Raw genomic sequence first — 26,382 nt, forward strand, 5'->3', positions numbered from 1 at the left:
TGATAAGCAGAAGCCGGATTTAAGGAACTGATAAATCATGAGGCCTGTCAACTTATGTTTGTGTATTCTGACTAATCAATAGGCTTCAAGAAGGACAATGAATTCATAAATAAAATACTTCTGGGAAAACAGGATTCAGTTGTCACACAACAGTAAAAGGTTAAAAAGTCAAAGCGAAGAAGACTCACTTACTTCATCATTTTGAGACCCCGCCCCATAAAAAAGACCACCGACCCATTTCAAAGAACAAACCACGCATGCTTAATAGCTTTTGGCTAATGACCATACGAAGCGGGGAATGGGATGTACAAAGTCATGAATATACATTTGTGTTTTGGGTATTCAATACTTCTGTACATAAAAAGACCCTGTGATCTTCTGTGAGCGCGCGTGTGTTTGGGAGCTATCCCGCACGCTGCCCGGCGTCGTAATTAAACATACACTTTCTAACTTTAAACTGTTAGAGAGTCTTTTGTCCGTCATAGTTGGATATCGGCATTAGGACGATATTCATTTTTTTTTAATAATTCATTCGGCTCTATTGCCTTCTGATCTTCAGTACTCTTCAGGAGCATGTGGCACCGACAGCTTTGTGTCTGCTGCCTGGGATCCTTGCTCAGTCACCATCAGGACATCCCTCTCCTTGCCCATTATCTCCCTGCCTGGATGGAAGGACCCCTGCCTAGAAGTATTATTTAAAGCTTGCAGCCAATATTTAAACTTGAATAATAAACACAGCCATCATATTGTTCAGAGTGACCAGGGAAATGAAAATTTCAAGGCAAAGATTAAAATCCCTGCCTTACTCATGTGAGTTGCAGATGACAACTGCAAATCTTTGAGAGAGATATCAGCAATATTTATCTCTGGTTTTTATCTAAGTACTACTAAACATAAAATCCATAAACAAGTTAAGAAGCAGGATCTGTGACCTGGAGCTTTTTTTCCGAACACCAGTGCTGCAGGCTATGATATAGCACATATGGCTTCCTTTGATGCTGTATGGTCCAGCTTTTTCCCAGTGTTAACACGGGCTCCATTCCCAGCCTGTTCCAGAGAAGGACAGCAAGGTCTGGTCATCTCTGTGAAGACACAGAGATGGACAACATCAGAGGCTGTGCGTGAAAGCTGGCCTCTGCATGTTTGGCAAGTGCTCTGCTCTTAGGCTGTTCTACGAGGTGTGGTCGACCCTACATGTGCTTTAAAAAGACAGCATCCTGGAAGGGCTTTCTATTGGCAGCACTTAAATCCTGACGTGCCCAAAGACCCAAGACCTTCAGGGCCCGCTTGGGTGAGGGTTTCCCTTCCCTCGCTACTACCCGCTCTATCGCTAAGCCGCGGGAGCTCCCGCACACCCGGGTCTGAGCTGCCCTGTGAGGCTGCGGGAAGGGGAAGAGAGGGATCCCAGCCGTGCCGGTGCCCGCAGTGTCCCCCCGGGCCGGCCGCGACGCCTTTCCCGGCCGGCGCTGCCCGCCCGCTCCCCGCGCCGCCCGGCGCATGCGCGCTGCCGCCGCCGCGCGGTGGCTCCTGCGGGGGGACGCGGGCGCCGGGGCCGCCGCCGCGACGTGTTGCGCTCGGAGCCCCGCATGGGCTGTGCCGCACCGGCTGCTGCGGCCGCGCCGCTCCCGGCCGCCCTGCTGCGGCCGCGCCCGGCTCCGCGGGCTCCGGCTGCTCGCTGGGATGCCTTAAAGGACCTCTGCGTTCCCGCAGTTCGTTCCGGGCTGCTCTCGCCTCCTCCTCCTCCTCCTCCTCCTCCTCCTCCTCCTCCCCCCCACGGCTGCGAGCCCCTTGAACTGCTCGGCACGCTATCGCTGCTCGGTGCGGGCGGGCATTTCCATGCCTGCGCCAGCCGCCCGCTGTTGTAACGAGCATCAGCGCATCAGCCACCTCCCGCTCCGAGCCCGGAGCGATTTCATTACTTGTGGTGGTGCAGGAACCTTTTTTCGGCAGGAGGGTCCAGTGTAAGTTTATTTTCGGATTCCGCTCTTCTGTACGGGCCATCGGTTTTGTTCACCGTCCCCCGGGAGCCGAGGGAGCCGAAGTTGCCAGGTAAATGCCCCCTTCCTTGTCTGCAGCTCTTCGGTAGGCGGCTCCGGTCTGCCTGGTTGCATGGCTGCTGCTGTTGTACAGCACGGGTTGCGAAGCAGAGGCAGCGCTTAATGGCACAGCTGTCACCGGGCATCTCGTGTCGCCGCCCGCCTCTCGTGATATGGCTCCGCACGGCTGCGGGGAGCGGGAGGCTGCCGTGCTCCGCACAGCCGCTGCCGCCGGGGTCGCGGCCGCCCGGCCCGCCCGCACCGCGCTGCCCAGGGCGGCGGGGGCTGCGCGCCGGGCCGGCGGGGCCGGGGGAGCGCACGGTGCCGCTGCGGCAGCGCAGCCCGGCCGCGGCCCCGCCGTCACCGCTGTCGGTGTTGTCCCCGCAGGCCGGGCGGGCGCCGCCCGTCCCCGGGGAAGCCCGGCGGCGTGAGGCCGCCCGCCGCCGCTGCTTATGCAACACATCATCGATAACCACCCCGACATGGCCACGGCGCTGCTGGCGGGCGAGAAGCTGAAGGAGCTCATCCTGCCGGGGCAGCAGGATGACAAGGCGGGCGCGCTGGCGGCTCTACTCCTCCAGCTGAAGCTGGAGCTGCCCTTCGACCGCGTGGTCACCATCGGGACCGTCCTCATCCCCATCCTCCTCGTCACCCTCGTCTTCACCAAGAACTTTGCCGGTAAGGGCGGCAGGACGGGCAGGGTCGTGTCCCAGTGGCTGCTAAACGAGACCGCTGGTGCTGAGAGATGTCAGCCAGCCCTCGCCTCGGCGGGTGGCGACCGCGGCGGGGCGGCAGCGGCCACTACCTAAGAGCCACCTGTGTTCAGGAGGGGGCCGCTGTCCCTCGTCGTGCTGGGCAGGGCAGTGGTGTCGCCGTCCTGACCGGTCCCTAATGGGGACAGCTGCTGCCTCTTGCCTTGGCTGGCAGGTGAGTGGTGGGGAGGGGTCCCCAGCCACCCCCATTTGCGAGCAGCCCCGAGTCACTGATCTGCAGGCAGCAGTAGCGTGGGGAGGTGTCCACTGCCCAGCAGCAGGTGAGAGCTGACGTGGGTGACAGAGCGGGTTAATGCTTGAGGTGGATCCTGGACAGGTCCTGTGCTGGACCCTGGCTGATGTCAAGCATTGTCCTTATGTAACTTCAGGCATCTACAGCGTAAGTGTAACTGGCCGACCAGGGAGAGGCTGGTGCTTTCATGGAGACTGATACTATATACAGAGCCGCAGGCAGTGTGCTCTGCCATAATGTGACAGTGGAAATCACTGGTATCTGTTTCTGCTGAGAGCCAACATCTTGCATTAACTGGTAACAGTTTAAAAAGCCTAGTTTGAATGCCCATCACCACCAGTCTCAGAAGGTCAAGTTTTGGTAAGCCTTGAACATTACTGATCCAGTAAACTGTTACGACACCTTTTGGGCCACTAGCGCATGTGTAAACATTGTTTTCCTGTGTTGATTGTAGGCTTGATGAGTGTAGCTGCCAGTGCATGACTGCTTTTAATGTCCCTTGAAGCTCCACACTGAAAATCCATGGGAAATTATTAGCACTTTAACATACAGGCCTGACCTGGCAGTCTGTAGATTGTGAGGTTGGTGAGAATTGGCTGTATTTAACCAGTTTAAACATACAAGAATCAGGCTCCTGCTTTGCACGCTGCTTTGGGATTGACTTCCAATCCCTAATACTTGTTTTCATTATGAGGTAAAGTTAAATCACCTAGAAGTATAACTGCTTGCAAATGGAGTCTGGAGATTTTTCTTAATTATAGTTGAAACTTTTTCAATCCACCTCAGTTTTTTAAAAAAGAGTTACATAGCTCAAGATCTCCAGCCACAGTTAATAAGAACCTCATCTTTTGGATGGTCTTCTGGAGATATCTTGGAGAAACCATGTTTACCAGGTATATGAAAACTGGATCTTCAGAGCAACTGAAAGACAGCTTTCAAGGTCACCTTTGAGGATCCTCTGTGGAATGCAAAAGTTTTGTGATCACTTCCTCTGCAGAGAACTAAGCTAATAAAAAGGCAATCCTACAGCAGCTCACAAGAGTGCTTGCTTACATATATGCTTTCATACTGTTTGAGATGTACAGATTTGAACCTCAGTAGGCCTAAGGACAGCCTTGGTTGCAGGCAAGGTCATGCCCCCTTCATGTGTGTTCCTTGACATAGTGCAAGATTGCTAGCAGAAGCCCTTTGATGCCTCACTGCTTGGCCAGACAGCTGTAGCTTGCTCCATGGGAGGAAGTCATCTGAGGCTGCAGATTGTGGAAGAAGTATCAAGTCGGAGACTCAGATTTATACAGTGCATGTCCCTCTGCAAGGCTAAAGTGTAGTCCACACACTTATGGAAGAAAGAGGGCCTATTGAATTTGCTTGCATCTGTCTGTATTTCTGCTGTTGAGGTTATTTTGTGCTGTGGAAGACTGTTATTGAGGCTCACAGTTGTGTTCCAGATTTGTTTTTCAGGACTAAAAGCAATGTTGCTTATGTCTACTTAAGGGCTGTGTATGCTGATTTGAGCCAGTAAGATAGAGAGCAGAGCCTATTGTGTCCTGCCAGGACAAAACTTAAGATGTAACACCCTTATGTCTCTGGGAAAACATGGGATAAGGTTCTTCTCTCATATGATGTCATGTTTTTTCAGTTGGTCTGCAGTTAGAAAAATAATATGAGAAAAGGAAAAAAAAAAAAACTATGCGAGATAATGTAATAGAAAAACTCTAAGAATCTAATAAAACTAAACAGATACTTTTTTAGGCTTGAGTCGAAGAGTTCCAGGTTAGTGAATTCAATTCTGCTTCCACAGAGTTCAAGAGCAAAACTTACATTAATTTTAATGTGATCTTAATCAGATGTTGCTCATTTAACAAAACAGTATTTACTTAGACTTCTTTACTAAGTCATGCTAGTCCAGGGATACTGACCCTGGTAATAATGGTAACCTTTGGATACTGTTCCTTCTGTGCAATTTAAATAGTAGCTATGCAAGTACAAACTTTGCTGGTGAAATTGAAAAAAGTAGCTACTGCCCTTTGGTTGGGAATATCACAGTAGCTTCCCACACTTTGCTTTGGGCCCTTGTGTGCTTTTCTGATACTTGCCATTATTCCTTATTCTGTTAAGGATATCCAGTATAAGCCATGTGAAGATACCATCATGCCACTAAACTGAAAACAACCCCGTTTTCTGGGGTCTATACCATCTTATTTAATCAGTATTGCTAAAGCTTTTGGAACAATGGTGTGTGCATTCAAGACATAAAAATGTCGTTGTCTAAAAGCAGTGGTTTCTCACAAAACTTTTTTGCTGACGATTGGAAGAACCCTCATGATCAGTGGGCAGAGAAGAGCCTCCTATCTCACTGATTGACATTTGAGTTTATGTGTGTGCAAAGTGTAGCTTAAAGTGCAGTCAAGACCAACTGTACAGTCTGTCCAACAAGTGCAGTGAGAACTGCTTGGTCAGACAGGGTGGGTATCCTGCTCTGGGGGTGTGCAGAAGGCACCCCATCATCGTGGGAAGCCTGGGAGACCCCAGGCAGCAATAAGTCTTCTGGGGCCAGAGGCTGCTCTGGTGTAGGGGTGAACTTTGCTTTCCTACGTGCTTCTGAAAGCAGAAGCACGTAGGAAAGCTAAGTTCAGCCCTACAACAGAGGACAAAGAAAATGTGTGGTGTTTATTTAAAAGATTTTAATTGACGACCTTAAAAATTGTTATGTCTATATTATAATATATTGTATACTCTATTTTGTCTGTGGCTGAAGATAAAGTTACTTAGTTAATTATGTTGTTTTAATTGCCATGGGCAAAGTCATTGTTTAGGTAAATGCATGTGCTCTTCATGTAAGTGATTTGTTTGCTCTTGAATTGGAGTGTTCTGATCTTTACATCTCTTTTGAGAAATTAAATGACAAATTACTGTTTTAGTAGCGTAAGAGGCAAGACCTAATTGTTTGGCAGATACTATGTTGAAATTGTGAAAAAATCACAATTCATCTCGACTTAACTGTGTTACAAAATACCTTAATTAGATATTGTGCTTTTCTTCTATTACATGTATCATAAAATCGTAGAACGGTTTGGGTTGGAAGGTACTTTAAAGATCATATAGTCTAACTCCCTGCCACAGACATAGATGCCTTCCATTAGATCAAGGTGCTCAAAGCCCTGTCCAGCCTGGCCTTAAACAGTTCCTTGAAGAGATGGACATCCATGACTTCTCTGGACAATCTGTTCCAGTGCCTTACCACCCTCAGAGTAAAGAATCTCTTCCTTGTGTTCAACTTAAAGCTACACTTTCCCAGTTTGAAACCACTGTCCTCAGATACAGGCCCTGCTAAAAAGTCTGTCCCCATCATTCTCAAAAGCCTCCTTTAAGCATTGAAAAGCATCAGTAAGCTCTTCCTGGAATCTTTTCCAAACTGAACAACCCCAATTCTCTCAGCTGGTCATAGAAGTTCTCCATCCCTCTGATCATTTCCATGGTCCCCTCTAGTCTCAGGCAGATCTTTCCTGTGCAGAGCGTTCCAGACTGGGTGCAGTACTGCATGTGGAGTCTCATGAGAACAGAGTAGAGGGCTTTCAACCTGCCAGCCATGCTCCACGTTGTGCAGCTCTGGATGTTTGGTGTCTTTACAGTCTGACTCAAAGTGAAAAGAGGGGCTGTCATCCTTGGTGTGCCTTTGCTCTATAAATGAATTTGTAACATAGCTAAATATATTGGGAGATAAGGTTTTGTTTCCATACTCCACTATAGATGGCAGTGTATTTGAAGTGAAATTGAGCTCTCTTCAGGACGAAGGCACACTACTAGAATGTGCTCTTGAAAGTTAAATTCAGGCTGCAAAGGAGGCAGTAAGAACTTGACCATTGATTTCAATGAGGACAAGAGTTGACTCTGATGGCTGAAGTAAGATAAGATTCTTGCACTGGCCCCCACTCCCAGTGGGGAGTGAGCTTTTTCTCCCGACTCCCAGTGGGGAGAAACTTTATTCACAGGAGGAAAGAAAGTCATGTAGCTAACCTCCTAAAATGTCATTTCTGAGTCTCCTAATTCTCCTTCGTTTTTCAAGCAAACCAGTGTGATTCCAGAAAGGACACCCCAAGAAAGTTAATTAAAATAAATCCATGAGGCATATTTTTACTGAGTGTAAGATCATCATAAAGTCATTTAGGAGCGATATTCAGCTACCCAACACAAAGAAAGCCCACATGAGCACTCACAAAAGAAGAATTAATATTATTTCCCTTTCTAAAACTCATTCATGAATGGACTTTGTATAAAACTGGCAAATCCTCTGTTTAGAGACCAATGTATGATGACCTTGAGGATAATAAAGGAAGTTTTTGAGGCATTTTTCTCACACCTAGTGGATGGAATCTCTATTTAACTATGAGTTTCCTGGTTTCCTGGAGTCACAGGGCTCTCAGAAGGCAGTGTAGGCTAAAGGAAACCTCTCCAATAGCAGTGTCCTTGTTGAGGTAACAATGCATGCAGTGGGTGGTCCCAAGGGAACTTTGGTTTGCTCTAGTTTTGTTTGAAAATTACTACTTTAAAGATAACAACTAAATTTTTTATTAAAATATGTGAGGAAATGTGTTTTAAATTCTGTCAGAACCATGATATAGCCCCCATCATACCCTATATAATCTTAGGCATCATGCAGATGTGTATGCAGTGCTTTGCAGAGGTCCATGCTTGTATTTGACTCTCTGGAGGTTTGATTTCTCATGCCTAGCTTTTTATTTCCTAGCAGTTAGTTATTCCTGTGCAAACTAGAAGTAAAATACAACCAATATGAACAGAGAGTTCAGATTTGATAGTACTGTGCTGTCCCAGTGTATGAATAGGTGACTATACCAGGTACTGGCTGGTGGTAAAGCAAATTTTATGTCTGTTAGTAAAGATTGTCACTTTTGTCTTTCCATTTTAGCTGCATCGAAGCCTGCTGGATTGTTCCCTTTCCTGTGATAAAGATTTGGGGATTCTTTTTATTGGAAGTATTTCTTTGTTAACCTAAGTCAGCCTTAGGTTAATATTTAGTGAAAGAAATGGTAAAACACTAAACTTAATTACATTTTAGAAGGTAAGGATTCAAGGTACATAGTATTAGTCCAGCTATGGCCTCTGTTGGTTTTCAGAAGTGGTTTTTAGTTATGTTTCAGTATCTCTTGTCAAGGCATGGTCAGTCTGGAGTGGTATGGATATAGATAAACAAGATTAGTCCATCAGCGTTTCCATTTTCACTTCCTTTCCAAAATGCACAGAATGTGGAGTATTAGACTGTGAGTTTGAAGTAGGTCTGTTTGATGTTCCAAGTGTTTTTTATCCTTCACTCTCCCTGTGACATGGTATTAGTACACACAAGCTGCAGCCACAAGTAGGATGCTGCTGGGTCAGCAAGTGCTGTATCATCTCCTCCATGACTGGCAATGGTGCTACCAGCAGCAGGTGGCAGCCTTTTGTGTTGAGTGTCTCATGGCATTTGCCGAACTTTCACTGTTCTATAATCTACTGTTCTATAATCACTGTTCTATAATCTACTGTTCTATGATCCAGTAGATTAAGGGACGCTTGGCTTTCATGATGTGCTGCTTAGTTCTTTTAAATTGCTTAATCTAATTTTAGTGAGTGGTTTAAATATTCCAGTGTTGTGCTAGGTTGAGAAGCAACCCCATCAATAATGTCTGTGGGAAGTTCTCTCTGTAAGGGACCAGAGAGTGGTGGGTTCCAAAGGAGATTACATTGCTGGTTTTGTTGTGTTATCTTTACAATATTGAAATATTTTGGTTTCCAAACCAATGTTGTCAAGGTATTGCTAAGTCATATCCCTCTTGTATGGTGCCTCATGCTTTCTATTCACAGTGAACTATTCTTTCCATATTGCAGTCATGTTTACTTTTCCCACCCAAGCTGTTAAATGCCGGTACTTTATTAAAATAAATCAAAGCATTCATCCAGTTAATTTTTATACCTTAGTCAAAACCCAAGCTTTGGCATTGGTTTTCATACTAGGTTCTTAAAACAGTGCCTACAAAATACAAAAGAGGTTGCTCAAAAACACTGTATTTCTATGTCTCTTAGCAGTTGTATTGTTCAGCCCTCTACCATCCTTCTGCTAGAAAATTTTCATAAGAAACCATGGAAGGAAACAGTGTTTAATAACTGAAATGTCAGTTCAAGGTTTTATGTTTTATAAACCTGATTCATAATCTTTTGCATAACCAATGCTTACATTACTGTGTAATACAGTATATGCATGAGTTCAATGTCTTTTTCACTTTTCACCCTACAATATGTTTGAAATAGTATAAGTCAGATTTTTATATTATGAGATGGAGTTTTATTTTGTATTTCTCGTCAATTTTTCTAATTTGTATTTCTGCTTTGAATTGTGTCAGGATAATTACATATGCTTATTTAGGTGACTTACCTAATAGATTGCTTTTGATCTTACTTTCCATTTTTTCTCTCCAACTGCACTTAAAGAAAGTGAAGATGGCATTTTCCCAAGTGACTCTGTTAGTGCTAAGAGTACAGAGCCAGATTGTTTAGTATATGACAAACTGATGACACCAGTGCAGAAATTGTTTCTGAGGTGATAATAGCAGAGAAAAGAGAATTTAAGAAGTGTCACAGTACCACTTAAGTGCTTTCTTAGCATGTATTTTTAAAAAGGACTGAAATGATACACGCACCCACAGGCTGGCTGCTGGCTGTTCACATTGCTGATGGAAGTTTTCCCAAAGGTTAAGGGTCGTTTACACAGATACAAACTCAAGGTGTGCACAAGATACACTGGCTGGGACTCTGTGAGTTTTGATCGTTTAAAGATTTGCAGTTACACAGGTGAATGGTGAATGGAAAGGTGTTCTTGAGGAAATGCCATGAGCCATACATTACTCCACTGCAGTTCCTAGTGACTGGAGAAGTTTTTTCTGTCATAAATTCCATTTCTCAGACTTAATCAACACACATACATCATCATTTTTTGTCTTTAATGACCTGTTTGTATTATTAACCCTCTATTTTTTCAAGTGTCATATGTGGGAAGACATCCAAATTATGGATGAATTTTACCTTACTACATGCTTTCAGATAACCCATAGATTTGAAGAGACGGTCAAAAACATTTTTTTTTAACAGCTACTTAATTTATTCACCTTTATCAAGAGGAAAGAAACCTTGTGAATAAATAAAGAGTGAGGTCGAGACTGTTTTTCAAAGCTACCCTGAAGTATTTGAGACTCTTCATTGTCTCTAAACTAGAAATACATCATGCATCCATGATGTAGAGCAAATTTCAACTTGTGTGGTTTCTAAGAGCTATAAAAGTCTTCAGGGAGAGTCTGCATCATCACTGGGTTCCCTGGGTTCTCTCAGTATTTAAAATAGCTGCAGTGGACACCCTTAGTGCATGTATATGTTTAATTACAAAAGCTGAGTAATTTCAGCATAGAGTGGCATAATTCTTGTAGATGCCTTTTTTTTACATGATACAGGATTTATTCTAAGAAAAACGTTGAAATCAGGGCACATATTTCCATCATTGGGGATTTTTCCCAGGCATGTATTATACTCTTGCATTTGAATGGGGCAGTGCAGCTGTTCACTATGATACCAAGCTTTGGGGATTTGTTTGGTTTTCTTCAGTGGCACCAAGCCTGTCTCAGACTCAAAGTTCATGGAATAGTGCTGCAGCCAGGTGCTGAGATATGTGGTGTGGTTTTTGCAGCTCAGAGCTCAGTGACTATTTCTGGAGCATTTTAGTTTTATGATTAATTATTTCACATTTTGAGGTTGAGGTATCTTATCTTCTGCGAGATCCATGTTCTCTTCAGGAGGTCAGGAGACCTCCACACTGGAACTGGCAGAGCCCTTGGGAGCCTCCGGGAGCAGATTTTTCTGTCTCTTCTGTGATGAATCAAAACAGTTCTGATACTTCACAAAACTCAACTTCTCTACGCATGAAGGAACCAGTTTTCCAAAAGCAGTAGACCAGCCATCTCTGCCCTCTAAATACCATATTATTAAACTAATGTTATTGCCTAATCAGCTAACTGTTGGTCCTTTTCTTCTTTTTCAACGTGAACTTTTCTGAGTGCTGTGTTTATGCCAAGAGGTACTTAATACAAGCAATTTTTTAACTTCTAGTCATTAAATAATAATAATGCTGTAGAATGAACCTGCTGTTACCTGTTGCTTTCTGTGGTGGTATTTTGTACTTGACCCTTGATTTAAGAAGCCACCATTGTTCATCTATCATCAGTTCCATTGGATTTTCATGATTCTTTTCATTTCAGCATTTATTCTTGCAGTTTCCTTCAGGTATTACTGCAGTCCAAATTAACATACTGTCTGAGTGCCTGTAGCTGCTTTGGGGTTCCATCTCTAGCGGGCAATTTTTGACCTCTGCAAAACGTTTAAATATTATTTTCACACCTTACTACTTCTCCTATGCAGAAGATCTGTACATCACTGAAATTCCACTCACCTCTTCATGTAAGCGCTAAATTTAGAAGTAAATGTTATTCAGAGCTCTTTTGTAGGACTGACTGCATGGCTGAATTTCGTTAATTATATTTAGATTAATACATTCCTTAAAATTCAGATCTAACTTCCCTCAAATCTTGGCATCAGTGGTCCAGTCACTGTAAATAAGCTCTTTTCAGTGACTTTACCACTGTGCTGCATGGCCACCACATGGTAGATGCAGCTCATTATTGAGGACACATTTCTCTATAGGAGCAGCCTAAGGGATTTCATTTAAGTGTTTCTGCACCTTCCTCATAACAGTTGCTATTTCCAACATAGCAGACAAGCAGGAGCAGGTGTCTTCTTCTCCTGACTAACCTGGGCAGGTGTACCAAACCTTAACCTCAGATTGCCAGTAAGGGTGAGCACACCAGCTACTTCTAGAAGAGCCAGTGTCTGTTACATGCAGGGAACATTGTTCTGTGAATTTGTATATACATTAGGAAAGTGCATTGTTAATTCATTGATTCTGCAGAACCAATATATATGCTGTTCAAGCAGCAATCCTGCAAGGCAAAAAGAGCCAAATTGGAAATACAGGGAGACCTACTGCTACCCTTGCTCTGCAAGTTACCCTTGTGGGTGACCCATTCATTACCTATCAATCTTTGAAATTGCTTCTCTACATCTCACTCATTACAACTAATCCATACAGAGTATAGGCCCATAGAACCTAAGAGCAGCAGTGGTTTCCTATCTCATTTTTTTAGGGACTTTCTTTTCAAGATTTTTTTCTTAAACAGGACAAGTGGTTTCAGAGATTGGGCAAAAAAGGCTTACCTTACCTTGCTGATCATGGAGAAATTTGTACCTTAGGAAGACTTCATGGGCATGGAACCTGTATTCAGATTGGAAAGAATATTCCCTAAGAAAGGTAAAGGTATTGTCTTTATTTCAGTAAAACTAGTAATTCTTAATAATTAGTTTGCTAAGTTAAGGCTTAGTTTAATGGATGTTTTCTTTTTTCATTCATATGAGTAAACTCAGTGAGTTAAATAGGACTGTATGACACCCAAAATTAATTTCAGGGATCCATCCTTATGCTGTACTAATTTCTAACCTTTAAATATCCTTTAAATAAAGTAGTTGAAATAAACTAGTTAATTTAAGTGAGCTTTTCCTGTTGCTGACAGTTAATTTGGGTTTTAGTTAGCATTTTGTTAAAATCATTTGAAGCAGAGTTCCATGTTCCTTGTGGACTGTGACTGAGATGGAAGATATGTATACTGTTTAGATAATATTTTACTTTCTTAGACTACATTTTCAATCTCAGTAACATAAATGTTCTTTATTCATTTTTTTCCAGAGAGAAGAGGATCCAGGACATTTCTTCTTTGCCATTTAAAAATTGCTGAAAAAATACTAAATAAATTATTTCTGTTTCTAAAAATAAACAGTTTGCTACCTGCTTTCTTGTGCAATCCTTTTAGTACCCAAGATAATTGAGACATGTATGTCAGTTTGCTTACATGTATGTGTCACAAAGCAGTATGATAAGGAATACCCTTGTTAAATACTGGGATGCATTTATTGCTGAATTCAGGGAGTTTCTAATTTATTTTGTCTGTTAGAAATGTGTGTACTGGGAAGAGATGGGCAGGGAGACTCAGAGATTCTACCTAAGTGTTGAATTTCTCCTTTGAGACAAGTGGAGAGGACTGCGCCAGGAGTGCTTCAGAGGTCCTGACTGGATTGCCAACTTATCCTCACAGGCAGGTTGGGCACAGGTTTGAGGATGATTCAGCAGCTCTCTTCAAGAGGGCAGAATGCCAGCTGCTAGGAAGTGCTAGGCTAGGATGAGTTTGTAGTATATTTAACTCAGTAAATATAGTTCCCAGTATATTTACCTGATACTTAGCTTCAGTCTCCAGCAAGAGTGTTTTAAGCGCTTGTCCAGAGGCTGGGGGATCCAGTCTGTTCGGCAGCACCCAATCACCAGTTCTGCTGCCTATACCCCATGTTGGGGAGTGGCAGTCATGCTGCCACTAGATCATTGAAGAAATCTTCCCACAAGAGGCATGCTTACCTTTGCCTTGGTGTAGCAAACAAGAATTTTCATCTTTTTTTACATTTTTGTATTATATTTTCTCAAATCTTTTTCTGGTTTTTTTCTGTCTGCTGTTGGAAAATCGTACTATTTCTTCCGCTTTACTCAATTATTGCACTGGAATGCTGACTAATGCATTTCAGTGGGAAGATTAATGAGGTGTGATTTCTTTTCTTAGAGTAAATTCTAAAAGCTGAAGGTCACAGGAGGCATATACAATTTGTTATCATGGTTTATATTTTGGCAAATATACTTTATTCCACTGGGAATGCAGTAGGTATGAAACATAATTTTCCCTGTTACATAGGAGTATATACTGTTGATTATTATTATTTTCTTTTTTTTATAATGCCTTCCAAAGCACTCTAAATGTATTGTCCACATTTATTTAAATAACGTTTGCTCAGAATAATATGTTAGGAACTTTATAACTACAACATCAGTTCTTCAAAGAGAGATGCATGTGCCAGATCTTATGCACTGTGAGTAATCACATCGACTTAAGGGAAATGCCCAATGCATGCAGTTGCTTAAGTCTTTTCAGGAGCAGGTCTGACTTTTTTTACAGCTTTGAATGCTAAGAGATCGTCACTGTTATCTTTGTTTTTAAGTGGTGAGTGTGTTAGATGCAATTCACTCACTTTCCTGGGAAGTCTTAACTTTGAATAGACAGTGGAGAGTGATGCATATCTACAGTTTCACTGTATCTTCTTGACAGTGTCATTTTAGTGTGCCATAAACCAGGCCACATTTCTCACAAAATGTTTCTTGATAAAGATGGGCAAATGCACACATGTATGCACACACACACACGGCTTCCTTGGTGAACTGTGCTTCTGGCATCTCTTCCTTCGATTGAGGTGCAACACTGAGGCCTCAGCTCTAGCCACATGTATGCCTGTGACAGCCTTCTAGCTGTATTTTACTGGATATGTTCTTAATGCAACTGGCCATTGCATTCGTTTTTTGAAATGGCCATTTCTCAAAAATGAAAAAAATTGCTGCTGCATGGATCGGCCATTCTTGCTGGACCTGACCTAAAGATGAAAATTCATTTTGAGGACAATCAAGCGTTGTCCCTGACTGAGCAGGATGCACAGGCAGGTTGAGTAGCCTCTGACTGTGGTGGTTTTCAGACTGACAAAGCCTTAATCAAGCTGGTCAGTCCTGACCGTGCTTCGAGTGGGATGTGGGACACAGCATTTCTATGATTCTGCATTGGGGTGTAATTTCAGGAAATGGCCTAGGAACAGGAGTCATCAGATTTTTCTACTGGTAACTCCATTTCCACATCTGAGATTCATTTCTGTAAAACTGGGAAGTTTTACAAGGGTTCCAACCCCAAACCTTAGCATTCCAGCCTCTTTCCTGAGGAATCCAGAACCTGGAGTATTATAACTCCAGTTTGAAATTTAGCAGATTTATTTTTCTAACATATTTTCATGCCTACCACTTGCAGCCTGAAAGATGATGTTTAATTCAGGACTTCTCAAAGAGGACAGTTGAATGTTTATTGAAGTGTAGGGAGGTTGGAGAACCACTGAAAGGAGATGGCTGACCTTCGACTGGGAACAGTAGGTGTGGGAGCCTGTGCCTGCAGGAAGCCCACAAGCATTTCTTTAAGCCTTTTCTAAAAGCAGCAGGCTTGACAGCTCCTAGCTTCAGTACTTTTGACTTCACTTCTTTCCACACCGTCTCTTTAGAGTCTTTCTAATCGTTTTCTTGAGCACAGCCCCTTCCTTTCTCCATCTCCCTGCCCTGAATGACTTCTGCAGCCATGCACTTTCATTCCCCTGAGTTATGACTTCTGTACCACAGGACCTCCAACAAGTCACTTCTCTCCATTTAAGTAATCCTTAAAATGATGGGATGGGGTGGGATGTTGCAGAATGGAGCATGTGAAAAAACTTAACTGCCAAGGGATTTTAATTTTTCAAGTGGCATAACACAATCAGTTATATTACACAACTAAGTAATTCTGTGTTGTTTATTTCATCTTGATTGCATGTCTGAAAAATGCAGTGAGATCTCTCTCATACCTTATCCTAGAGGATAGTTCTGCAGATTTCTAGAAGCTACTTATGTGCATAGTGAGCAGGATAAAATGTATTTATGTACAATTGTTGAAAACATCTGACATACTGAAAAAAGGAAACTCAGCTTCTTAGCATGCATATTTAGGCTTAAGTTAGTATTAGAAAACCATCATATATTATCGTCAAAGACGTTTTTTTCAATGTAGTAATTATTAGGAATATATCTTTCAAGGAGCAGAGAAATTATTTTTATGGGCTTTAGACTAGGCAACATGAGAGAATGACCAATCCACTCAGATATAATAATGCTCCCTAAGCTTTTCAAAATTTTTTTTTGCAACACTTTACTTCATTTCCATACACAATTAAACTGTGGTGTCTCAGGAAAAAGCTGTGTTTCATGGAGGCTGGAATGGTTATATGAAAAAGGACTTTCATAAACTGCTTAAGAATTTTCAGGGTGAAAGACGAGTATCAGTAGAAACTGTTTATGAATATAAAGTTAAAAGCAAATACATTTTTTATATTGCATGATCCATCATCAGAGCTATGATTTTAACACCATTGTAACCTTTTGTAATGCTACTTAACTATCGGGAGAACATTGTAAAACAAAAAAAAATAAATCTACTGTGTCTTCTTGAAACTGGATTAAGCAGGGGTCTCACAGCTATGTGAGGTATATGTGTGGGAATAACTTGTTCCTCTGCTGTCCTCATCAGATCTGCACGTTAAGATCCAGCTATATGTCATTGCAAACTTTTATAACAGGATTAGTTACTGACATGGTGCTTTTCTTTTTCATTAATTTATGATGGACACAGGCTGCAGTAGAGAAGAAGCAGTCTCATACCCTACTATACCTGGATCAAACACCATCAGGGTGTTTGTTAAATGCCAGGTTAAATGCTGCCATTGTCTAGGAAGTAACATTCACAAAAGCTGATTCAAAACCTGGTGTGGATCCTGCTTGGCAGCCTCTTGTCAATGAAGAGAGACAAGTTCTTTGCCCAGGCAACAGCTAAATGAGTCTTTTGCTTTGAATTACTTCAGAAGGGAATTCCTCTCTTCTCCCGTGTCTGGACGATTTTCTAGAAGAATGAGCTTCCAAGTCTGATGCAATCCTTTTGAATCAAGTCCCATGATGAGAGGGTTAAGCTAAATATCCCTGTGGAATAACTTTACCAAAATTTATGGCATTCTCTGACAGTAAATATAGCTCAAAGATAATGCCAAGAGAGGTTGTGACAGCCCCATCCCTGGAAGTGTTCAAGGCAAGGCTGGATGGGGTTTTGAGTAGCCTGGCCTAGTGGAAGGTGTCCCTACCCATGGCGGGGCGGGCTGGGACTAGATGATGTTTAAGATCCGTTCCAGCCCAAACCAACCTGTGATTCAATGATTCTATATTAGAAAATACTGTTTGAATAAAATTGTTTTGGAATCCCACTGCTCCCACTTCAATCAGTCGTCAGCCAGAAGTCTCACTGGCTCCACAGAGGATTCATTTTTGTCTGAAGGGTCTTGGGACTTACATGTCATACAATGAAAATCATGCCAATTTTGCAAATTTGCAAAGAAAATACTAGACTAGTAGCAACAAGGTACAAAACATTGAGTAAGACTGGGACATCATTCTCAGCTGGCCAAATAAATCAGAAATCTTTTACAACCTCACAGGCAATTGGGTCAGATAAAAACATTTTTAACAGAGGAAAAGAGAACAAATTCTTCTAAAGTGACATTTGCTTTTCCTACTGTTTGGGACAGCCTCATTTTGTAGCCTATAGTGCAGCTGATCAGTCCAAACTGGAGTTGTGAAGCTCTTTAGACTTTTTTCACCAAAGCAGTGGCAATGGATGGAATGCAGTTAGTCTCTCAGTGGTCTGTCCAATGTAAATGTAAAATGTTAAGACATTTTCATTGGTTTTTAGTTTTTTTAATTTATAAAAGAAAACTGTATCGGATTGTTTTTAGATATATATATACAATTTTGGCAAAAGTCACCCTAGCTTTTAGGTGTCAGTGAAGAAAACTAATCAGTTTATTTGGTAGTAGTAATCGATGCAGGAATCCAAAATTAAACCTTATGGGTGATTTGTAGGAATACTTGCTGCTGTTTTCCCAAGTATTTGTGATGTTGAGACCTAGGAGAAAAGAACTCATGTATGCCCCAGGAAACTTTGTTTCATATTGGGAAGTTCTACTGGGCTTAAGGATACCCAATTCAAAAAATTTCTGCTTAGGAGAAACATAGCATCCTGGGTTTTTTTACCCCATGGGAACATTTTTACACAGGAATCTGTTTGGACTCCTGGGGCATTCTACCATAAGTCTTTGATAGTAGCAGATTAAATATTTTGTATGCATCCCTTCATGGGTAGGGTTGGGGGGGCCACATAATTACAAAACCAAGGGAGTTAATGAGCATTTTCTTGTTACATGACTATAAGTACACAAAAATAGTCTAAATGGAAGTGCTTTAAGCTATCCTCAGAGACTGAAGTTAGATCATTTTAAAATAGTCTTCAAAAGTGATATTAAAGGATTTGCTGAGCATATTCACTTTACATGCTGTCTTGAGTAGCAGCATTTATTCTGTCAACTGTGTTTAAGTTGGTAGTATTAATTCTCTCTAAGTCACAGAAGAGGTTTATACCTCCACACCAAAGATCTAATTTTTGATTTGTTCACATGTGAAAAGTAACTGGTCAAGTAAGAAGTCATTTTTTAAGCCAAAAAGATTAGGGGGAATTGCTTGTGTATTAATTTTTAATATTCTATTTATTGTTATCAATATGCTATTGTTTGTTTTCATTTTTATTATAAAGAGAACAGTGCCACCACGTTCTTCCCGGGAGCTGTTCTTGATCTGAACTGTGGACTACATTCAGAACCAGAGTAGGCTTGGTGTTCTTGAGCAATTCTGAAGTCAAGGGAGCATGCCTCCTCCTATGGGTCTCGTTCTGGGAAGTTTTTTAAAGGTGTACCAGAACACTGTAAAATATATTCTCTTTGTTCTACCTGTCAAAACATGAAAACATGGTCTTCCTCTTTGAATAGGGTGTCGTCATAATCGTCATTGTTCTTTGGGAAATTAGTGCTGCTTTAGCTTTCACGAGTTTTTCTCTCTTTCTTTCATGTATTGCTAGAAAAAAAATTGATCATGTAAGAACATAATTTATCTACTGGGTCAGGACCTTTGTCTCAATATCCTGATGATCATGGTAAAAAACAAATGTTTACAAGGAGTGTTAAAATAGACAAATATGTGGTGTAATTTTCTTCGACAAACCTTTCAATCCTCCAGCAGAATATGACTGAAACATTTCCTGAGAGAAAAATTGCATCACTGTGAATTTAATAATCCTTGCTATACTTTTTCTCCTATCACTTTGTCTGATTTCTTTCTTGATCCACAGTGTTTGTTTCTTCCGTAATACTGTCTGATGGCGAAGCTGCATTTAATTACACTTAGTGTAAAAAACCCAAAGTTATAGTTTCAAATGCAGAATTAAATTTTCATGATGATAAATAGTTAACACACCAGATTCTGTCCTGGTCAGTCACACTGATAGGGATAGCTATCTCACATTAGCTGAGAGGGATACAGTTGACTAAATCCTTGTATGTCTCAAGTTTCATTTTTTTTCTAACATAGCAAATGAATTGACTTTGTTAATAATTAATAAAATATTGCCTTAAGCTACAGCTAACTTTTTTTCTATTTAGAGGAATGTTTAGCTGGGATGAACCTTAAATTTTATCTAATTTTCAGCATGTGCATGGAACATCCTCAGCTACTGGCTTTGTAGTGAATATCAGGTTTTTTAGCTTTACAGAGTTCACGTCACGGTTGCTTAGGGTATTGTTTTCAGAGAGGTCATTAAACAAAAATATGTATTTCTTGCTGACATTTCTAACTCAGGCTCATTCTAAAACTTTCAGGTACATAGTTTTGCTGTAGGGTTTGTGACGATGTGTGCAGCCTGAACTGGCTAATAGATGTGGAGGGCTTAATGGTCATGTAAAGATACAGTAAAATAAAATTGATATAATTTGAAATGTTTATTTTCCAGAGCTCCTTTTGTAGGTTAAATGCACAGCAGTGACTTTTCTCTCTGTTATAGAGGAGCCAATATACTGTTACACACCACACAACTTCACCCGCGATCAAGCCTTGTATGCCAGAGGATATTGTTGGACAGAATTAAAAGATGCCTTGCCAGGAGTTGATGCCAGCCACTGGCCCTCCTTGTTTGAGCATAAGTTCCTACCTTATGCACTGCTGGCTTTTGCTGGGATAATGTACATTCCAGCTCTGGGCTGGGAATTTCTGGCCTCCACTCGACTGACTTCAGAGCTTAATTTTTTGCTTCAGGAGATCGATAACTGCTACCACCGTGCAGCTGAAGGGCGGGCACCAAAAATAGAGAAACAGATTCAGTCCAAAGGGCCAGGGATAACAGAGAGAGAGAAAAGAGAAATCATTGAGAATGCAGAGAAGGAAAAAAGCCCTGAGCAGAACTTGTTTGAGAAATACCTGGAAAGAAGAGGACGAAGTAACTTTTTAGCTAAGCTTTATCTTGCAAGACATCTGTTCATCATCTTTTTAAGCATCATACCAATCACATACTTATCCACCTACTATGCTACACAGAAGCAAAATGAATTTACATGTGCACTAGGTGAGCCTCCAGACAAAACCAGCAGCTCCAAATTGCACATCAGAGTGAACTGTAAACTGCCATCCGTCCAGCTCCAGCGGATTATTGCTGGTGTAGATATCGTTCTCCTCTGCTTCATGAACTTGATTATCCTCATCAACTTGATTCACCTCTTCATATTTCGCAAGTCTAACTTCATATTTGATAAACTGAACAAAGTTGGAATAAAGACCAAGAAACAGTGGCAGAAGTCCCAGTTTTGTGATATCAATATTTTGGCCATGTTTTGTAATGAAAATAGGGACCACATAAAATCACTGAACCGTCTGGATTTCATTACAAATGAAAGCGATCTGATGTACGACAATGTGGTACGCCAACTGCTCGCAGCATTGGCCCAGTCCAACCACGATGCCACTCCAACCATGCGTGATTCAGGGATTCAGACCATAGACCCAAGTGTTGATCCAGCAGACATTGATGCTAATGAACAGCTCATCATTAAGAGACCAAGGAAGAAGATGAAATGGATCCCGACTACCAATCCCCTTCCCCAGCCATTCAAGGAGCAGTTAGCCATTATGAAGGTTGAGAACCATAAGCCTGATAAACCGAAGCCTGTGCGGAGAAAAACAGCGACAGACAGCCTTATAGCTCCTTTGTTGGAGTCTGCTGCAAAAACCTCACAGCAATCCTCCGCTCATAAGAGCGAGCCAAACGCCATCCCAAGCACAAGCAGTGAAAAAAAGCACACACGGCACTTTTCCTTGGATGTTCATCCATATATACTTAGTAGCAAAAAACCCAAGCCAGAGGTTCAAGCCATCCCCTCAATGCCTACGTCAAAAAGCCAAGAGGGTGGATTTTTAAACCAGGAAGAGAATGTTGTAGTGCATGTTACCTCCTCTCTCAAAGGTACAGTATGTCATAATGCCCATACCACCTCCACAGGTCATAATTTACATAACAATCTTAAGGAACTCAGAGTTTATTGGCACTGTTTGACCTACCTTGCTAGATTTGGGGATAGCTAGTAATCTCAAGGTTTGCAGGTCTCAGAAACAGAGGTTCTCTGCCTTTAACAACTGTATGGAGGCTAAGGATTATTACAGGTAGAGCTGTAAAAAACAGGGTGCAGGCTGTTGGTGTGAGTAATGTTTCAAATGTAAGCGGGTTGTCACAACTACAAATGTGGTCATGCCTTGCCAAGGAAATGAGGCGCATTTGATTTCCATGATACCCTTCCTGCTCCACCAGCACCTGGCACCTTTCAAATCGGCCTTATTTTCAAGTCATATGGAAACTGCCATGGTAGATGACCAGTACCCTGAGCAGTACTCCCTTAGGAGTGTGTGGGAGCCTACTAATGGCAGTTAAAGCTGCCTGTGGAAAAAAGATCTCTTAGACTACCAGCTCTTAGGGATTGGCATTTGTTTGTCACCTAGAAAATCAAAACTCAGCTTGTTGACATTGTTCTTCATGCACACTTTAAATTGCCCTATGTCTTACATGGACCAGAGGATGGATGTTCTGAAGTGTGGGTGCTGGTCAGGGATTAAGGATTTCTGCCATTCCCTTCTCATGTGGCCTCACAGAAGATGCTCTTTCTGTGCCTCGGTTCCCTGTGTGTCTTATAAAGCCTGTCCCTTTCTTAACTCAAAGGAGTGTTTCAAATATATCAATGATTGCTAGGTGCTAGGGTGATGAGGAAAGCCATTTGAACATTAAGAAAAGTGATAGATCAGTAGATAAACTGATAGACAGATATCTTCTTGTTTATTTTTGTAAGCTACTGACATAAGAGAGAAGCACTATGCAGTTGAAGTTACAGAAAAATCTGTACGTACTTAAAGCAATGGCTCTCATCTCATTACAAGCTAAGACCTCCCTCTGGGCTTCGACAGACTGACCTCTACCGTCACCCCACTGCCCAGCAAAGAAGTGATTTGAGGTATAAAAGTTTCTGTCACTTCCAAATCCCTATGCTCCTTAGAGCCCTCCAACTCCCCAATGTGCATGTGAGCTATTCTACAGCATTCCTTATCCAGTCACCTGCTCTGATTTCAACTCCTCAAAACTACTGGGGTTTTCTGGTTCAATTACCTTCATCTAAATTAGTGCTTGAATATTTTAAGGGCAAAAAATAATTACTGGAGTTTTGGGGCTCTGTGACTCCCCATTCACATTGAAAATTTTCAACTTTGTTTTTGACTTAGACCTACATTGCAGTCCATCAGGTAAGGCAGACTTACAATTTCTGGAAAGAGACTTCAGTTTATGATGAATTGCTGAGTTCTTTCTAAAGACAAGTGGCTTACAATGTGTAACCACTAGTTTTTCCCATTGAAAATACCAGTGCCTTTTGTATTCCATCCTGTGGATTTCAATAGTCATTACATTTGTCAAAACATTAAATCATACTGTTTAAAAAACACTGGCCAAACTATAGAGGGGAATAAATATACTTTTCAGTTGGTTTTTTTCTTCATTTTACAAAAATACCATTAACATAAGGAAGCATGAGCATGCATAAAAAAGAGCAAGATTTACAAACCCCACTTCTTGTTTGTCCTGTTTCCCTGAGCTTACAGCCCTGTTGTTTTGAAACAGTCCTGTTTAGATTTCTCAAGGGGTCCCAAGAAAATTCAGTTTGGGATCCTCTTCAGATCCCACTGAAATCAGTGGCAAGATTGCCAATGACTTTTATTGGTTCAGGACACTCCTTGCTGATGGACTGGAACGGTAAAAGACTACCTGTCCTTTATCTGTCTGTTTTGTTCTCTTCTAGACACCCCTCATCCTGCAAAAGAGATCCTATACTCATCCGAGACATGCAGAACTGTGCCTGCTGCTGCAGCTTTTGTCACGTGTAACCACAACCATATAGCCACAACTGCTGCTGCCACCAGTATGGCTTTGAACCAGGCCAAGGCAGAGCCAACACCTGCACTGAGCTGCAACCCAGCCCACCCTTTGCTGCACATCAATACACTGTACGAGGACCATGAGGAGGAGGTTTCCAACATGATGGACAATGGGATTCACTCCCCGACTGACACCGGGGAAATGCTCTCCATGCCTACCCCGAAGCAGATCAGACTGGCCACGTTTGACGAGCCGATGGCCATCGTGAGCTCGGTGGAGTACTAAGGGCCATGGTCCCCCAGCAATGCAACTCACTGCATGAGCATGGAGAGATTTCTCACAGACTATAGCTTCTGGTAATAACCCCAAATGGTTTGTCAGGATCACATCATAAGCACTGTCAGTCATTTGCAAAATAGAGTAAAGAAAATCTGGTGGAAATAGACCTTTAACACTAAGATAACCATTAGCTCTAACTCTAAACTATAGCTTCCTGATTTAAATGGGAATTAGCACAATTTATGAACATTAAGAGTCTAATGGCACACCACAGCAATTTTAGTGAGTGTTTAAATCCTTTGCATTCAGAATCACTGATTAAAGTTAACATGGAGGTGAGGTATACTTTTTAATGGCAGCAGTTAAAGAAGAATTCTTTTCTAAGCTGGGAGGATTTTTTTTTTTTTTTAATTCAGGATTATGAAAAAGTTATATGCAAGCAAAATTTGTGTTTGTTTCTTTAGCTCACTGATGTTGGGCTTGATGGAGACTTAGCTGAAAGGGCCTTACTACCACCAGCATTTAAGTGCGAAAGATTGATACACTCGATCTCTTGCATTTATAAATGAAAATACCTGAAGTATGCCCCGCCCTTTAACATGCTTATATGTTTGATGGAAGATTATTAAATTAAGAGTTTATTTTTTTAAATATATTTTACCATGGAAAAAATTACTTTAATAACTTTTCAAACCAGGTGTTACTTTTAACAAAATGTGTAGAAGAGAGTCATTGTAGCTGCTTATTTTTTCATAGTGTATTTATGAACCAGGTTAGAAACTTTCATGGGTGCTTCACTGATATGAACAATCTTACAGAGGTCATTACAAAATATCTTACAAAATATGAAACCAGCAAACCCATTCTCAAATAACACACAGTTAAAGAAGTCTATTGATTTAGTTCTACAGATTTGGCTAGTCCTTGACTCAGCAAAAATTAAGGCCATGGATGACACTGAAATGACTCATGTCAAAACTAAGCACACACTGAAATGGCTTTGCTGGATCTGGGCTCTAGTGAAGGCAGACAATAATCCTGCAGTATGTGCTATCACTGATTCAATATTTGCCATCCTTGGCTCAAAGCACATCTTCATGCCCATCTTCCTATAATTGCAATATGTGTAATTTAATAGAAAACACTAGTATAACTAAAACGTCTATTAAAAGTGTATCATGCAATAACCATTCTCAGCAAAATTATAGTGAAACAAAAAGTGACTGTGTTAAAACAATATTCCTAGCTGCATTCAGAATTACAGACTGTGTGTGTTTGCTTCAAAAATATGTATAATGGTAGAAAAAAATATGCAGCACAAATATGGGACTGAAATCTTGAGTTTATTTTTAATTTATTACCTCAGACATGGATATATTATACCAATATTTAATGAAAATAGTACTGAAAATAAATGCCTATTATTCTGGATATTTTAATGTGTACTAATTCCTAGCTTAGTGTTACAACCCACCTCTAAAGCAGGGTAACTGAGGTTCTTGTCAATGGATCCCGTGGGGAGGATTGGAGTAAAATGACACTGAATGACCAGTGTACATTTTTGAGGCAAGTTTATTTTAAAACAATTTGGTTGCACTGGAAAGGAGGTATGTAGACATTTTGGTTCTTCTCTATACAATTATAAAAATATGATGAAGAAAATGTGTAAGGAGAAGAAAGGAAGAAGGAAAGGACAAGAGTTGATAGTGGGGAGGAAGGATGTCACCACCTATTGATCCAGCAAAAAGACTTGACTGTTGCAATTTTGATGTCTATGGTTGGAGTCATCATGGTAGTCTTGATCTGTTGGGGCCAGCACCCACACAATAAAGAGTTTGACAGCTTATATACATTCAGGCTTATGTGGGAATCCCCCAGTACTTCCCCCAGGGAGGAGTTTTCTTAGGGGGTCTTTTGATGGTTTGTGACCCCTTCCAATGACATGACTGTTTCTTTGGCCCTGTTTCTAACTGTGCCAGTTGTGCCTCCTTAAGGAGGAATAGCTTCAGGCCTCTGTGTGAGTGCCCAATACCTGCCCTGGGAGGGAGTTGTATGCTGTCAGCCTTATTAGGGGAGAGGAAATTGGTATGATGAAAAGCATTACCCCATCTCTGCAGGATAGGATTCTTAACAGCCTTTTACCTTATCTGGCACAAAAATGCTTTGTTTAAGACATCAGTCCCATGTTATGAAGGAAACAATAGCAGAGCTCAATCAGCCCATCCAAGCCAAGTTCAGTCCATCACACATTGTTATTACAATGGGGATTTTATGGTAAGTGGTATGCGGGACCTGTAATTCACATAATGTAAAGCCACCATTCCCCCTTACATTACTTCAGTTGTGCCCAGCTGCACGGCCTCTTTGGCCTGAACAGCCCAATACCATAAAGGCAGCAAGGCAGGGGACAGGTATTGCCAACAGGGAAGAGGGCTGGGGGCAGCTGGAGGACCTGGCTGTAACACCCCAAGGTCTCACATGAGTGTGGCACAGAACTGATGGGGGAATGGAGCTCTGGGCTGCTGGCAGATAGGACTGCAATGGCTCCTGCTGGCTTGTGTCCTGCCAGCCCTGGGAAAAGGCACTAGCATGAATTTAAATAACAAATCTATACCTCCATAGCCTGGGTCCCATTCCACCCAAGATACAGGAGTGGAGCATCACCAGTGACAGGATTGCAGGCAAGCTCTGTGCCTGGCCTGATGGGTTACTGCCAGTCACTCAGAGTCACCTGAAAGCAATGGCACATAGATTCTGGAGATGAGTCAAATGCCCCACTGCAATTTTTAGATGAATTAAAACCATTATAGTTCAGAACTTGTTAGACACCGATAAATAATTGGAAAAGAAATATGGAAAATTGCCATAAGACAATAATGATTTTTTTACTAAAAGCAAGGTGAAAGAATGGGACCCTGAGG

General features: G+C 41.7%; 1 protein-coding gene across 2 annotated transcripts; it reads left to right on the forward strand.

The window, feature by feature from the left end:
• The first annotated feature begins 1,554 nt into the window (after positions 1–1,554).
• PANX2 (pannexin 2) lies at positions 1,555–24,923 on the forward strand. 2 transcript variants are annotated; one of them, XM_066182959.1, is made up of 4 exons: positions 1,555–2,049; positions 2,424–2,714; positions 19,781–21,232; positions 23,106–24,923. In XM_066182959.1, exons 2-4 carry the CDS (start codon positions 2,489–2,491, stop codon positions 23,465–23,467), a joined length of 2,040 nt encoding a protein of 679 aa, XP_066039056.1. In that variant the 5' UTR covers positions 1,555–2,049; positions 2,424–2,488; the 3' UTR covers positions 23,468–24,923. The 2 variants fall into 2 exon arrangements, 1 of the variants encoding a protein (XP_066039056.1); XR_010720755.1 differs by lacking the exons at positions 2,424–2,714; positions 19,781–21,232; positions 23,106–24,923 and adding exons at positions 12,314–12,444; positions 12,877–12,965.
• Positions 24,924–26,382: the final 1,459 nt, after the last annotated feature.

This window comes from Chamaea fasciata, unplaced genomic scaffold (assembly GCF_029207755.1).
Source record: "Chamaea fasciata isolate MVZ Bird 193981 ecotype frontalis unplaced genomic scaffold, bChaFas1.0.hap1 SCAF_5, whole genome shotgun sequence".
NCBI classification, from domain to species: domain Eukaryota; kingdom Metazoa; phylum Chordata; class Aves; order Passeriformes; family Sylviidae; genus Chamaea; species Chamaea fasciata.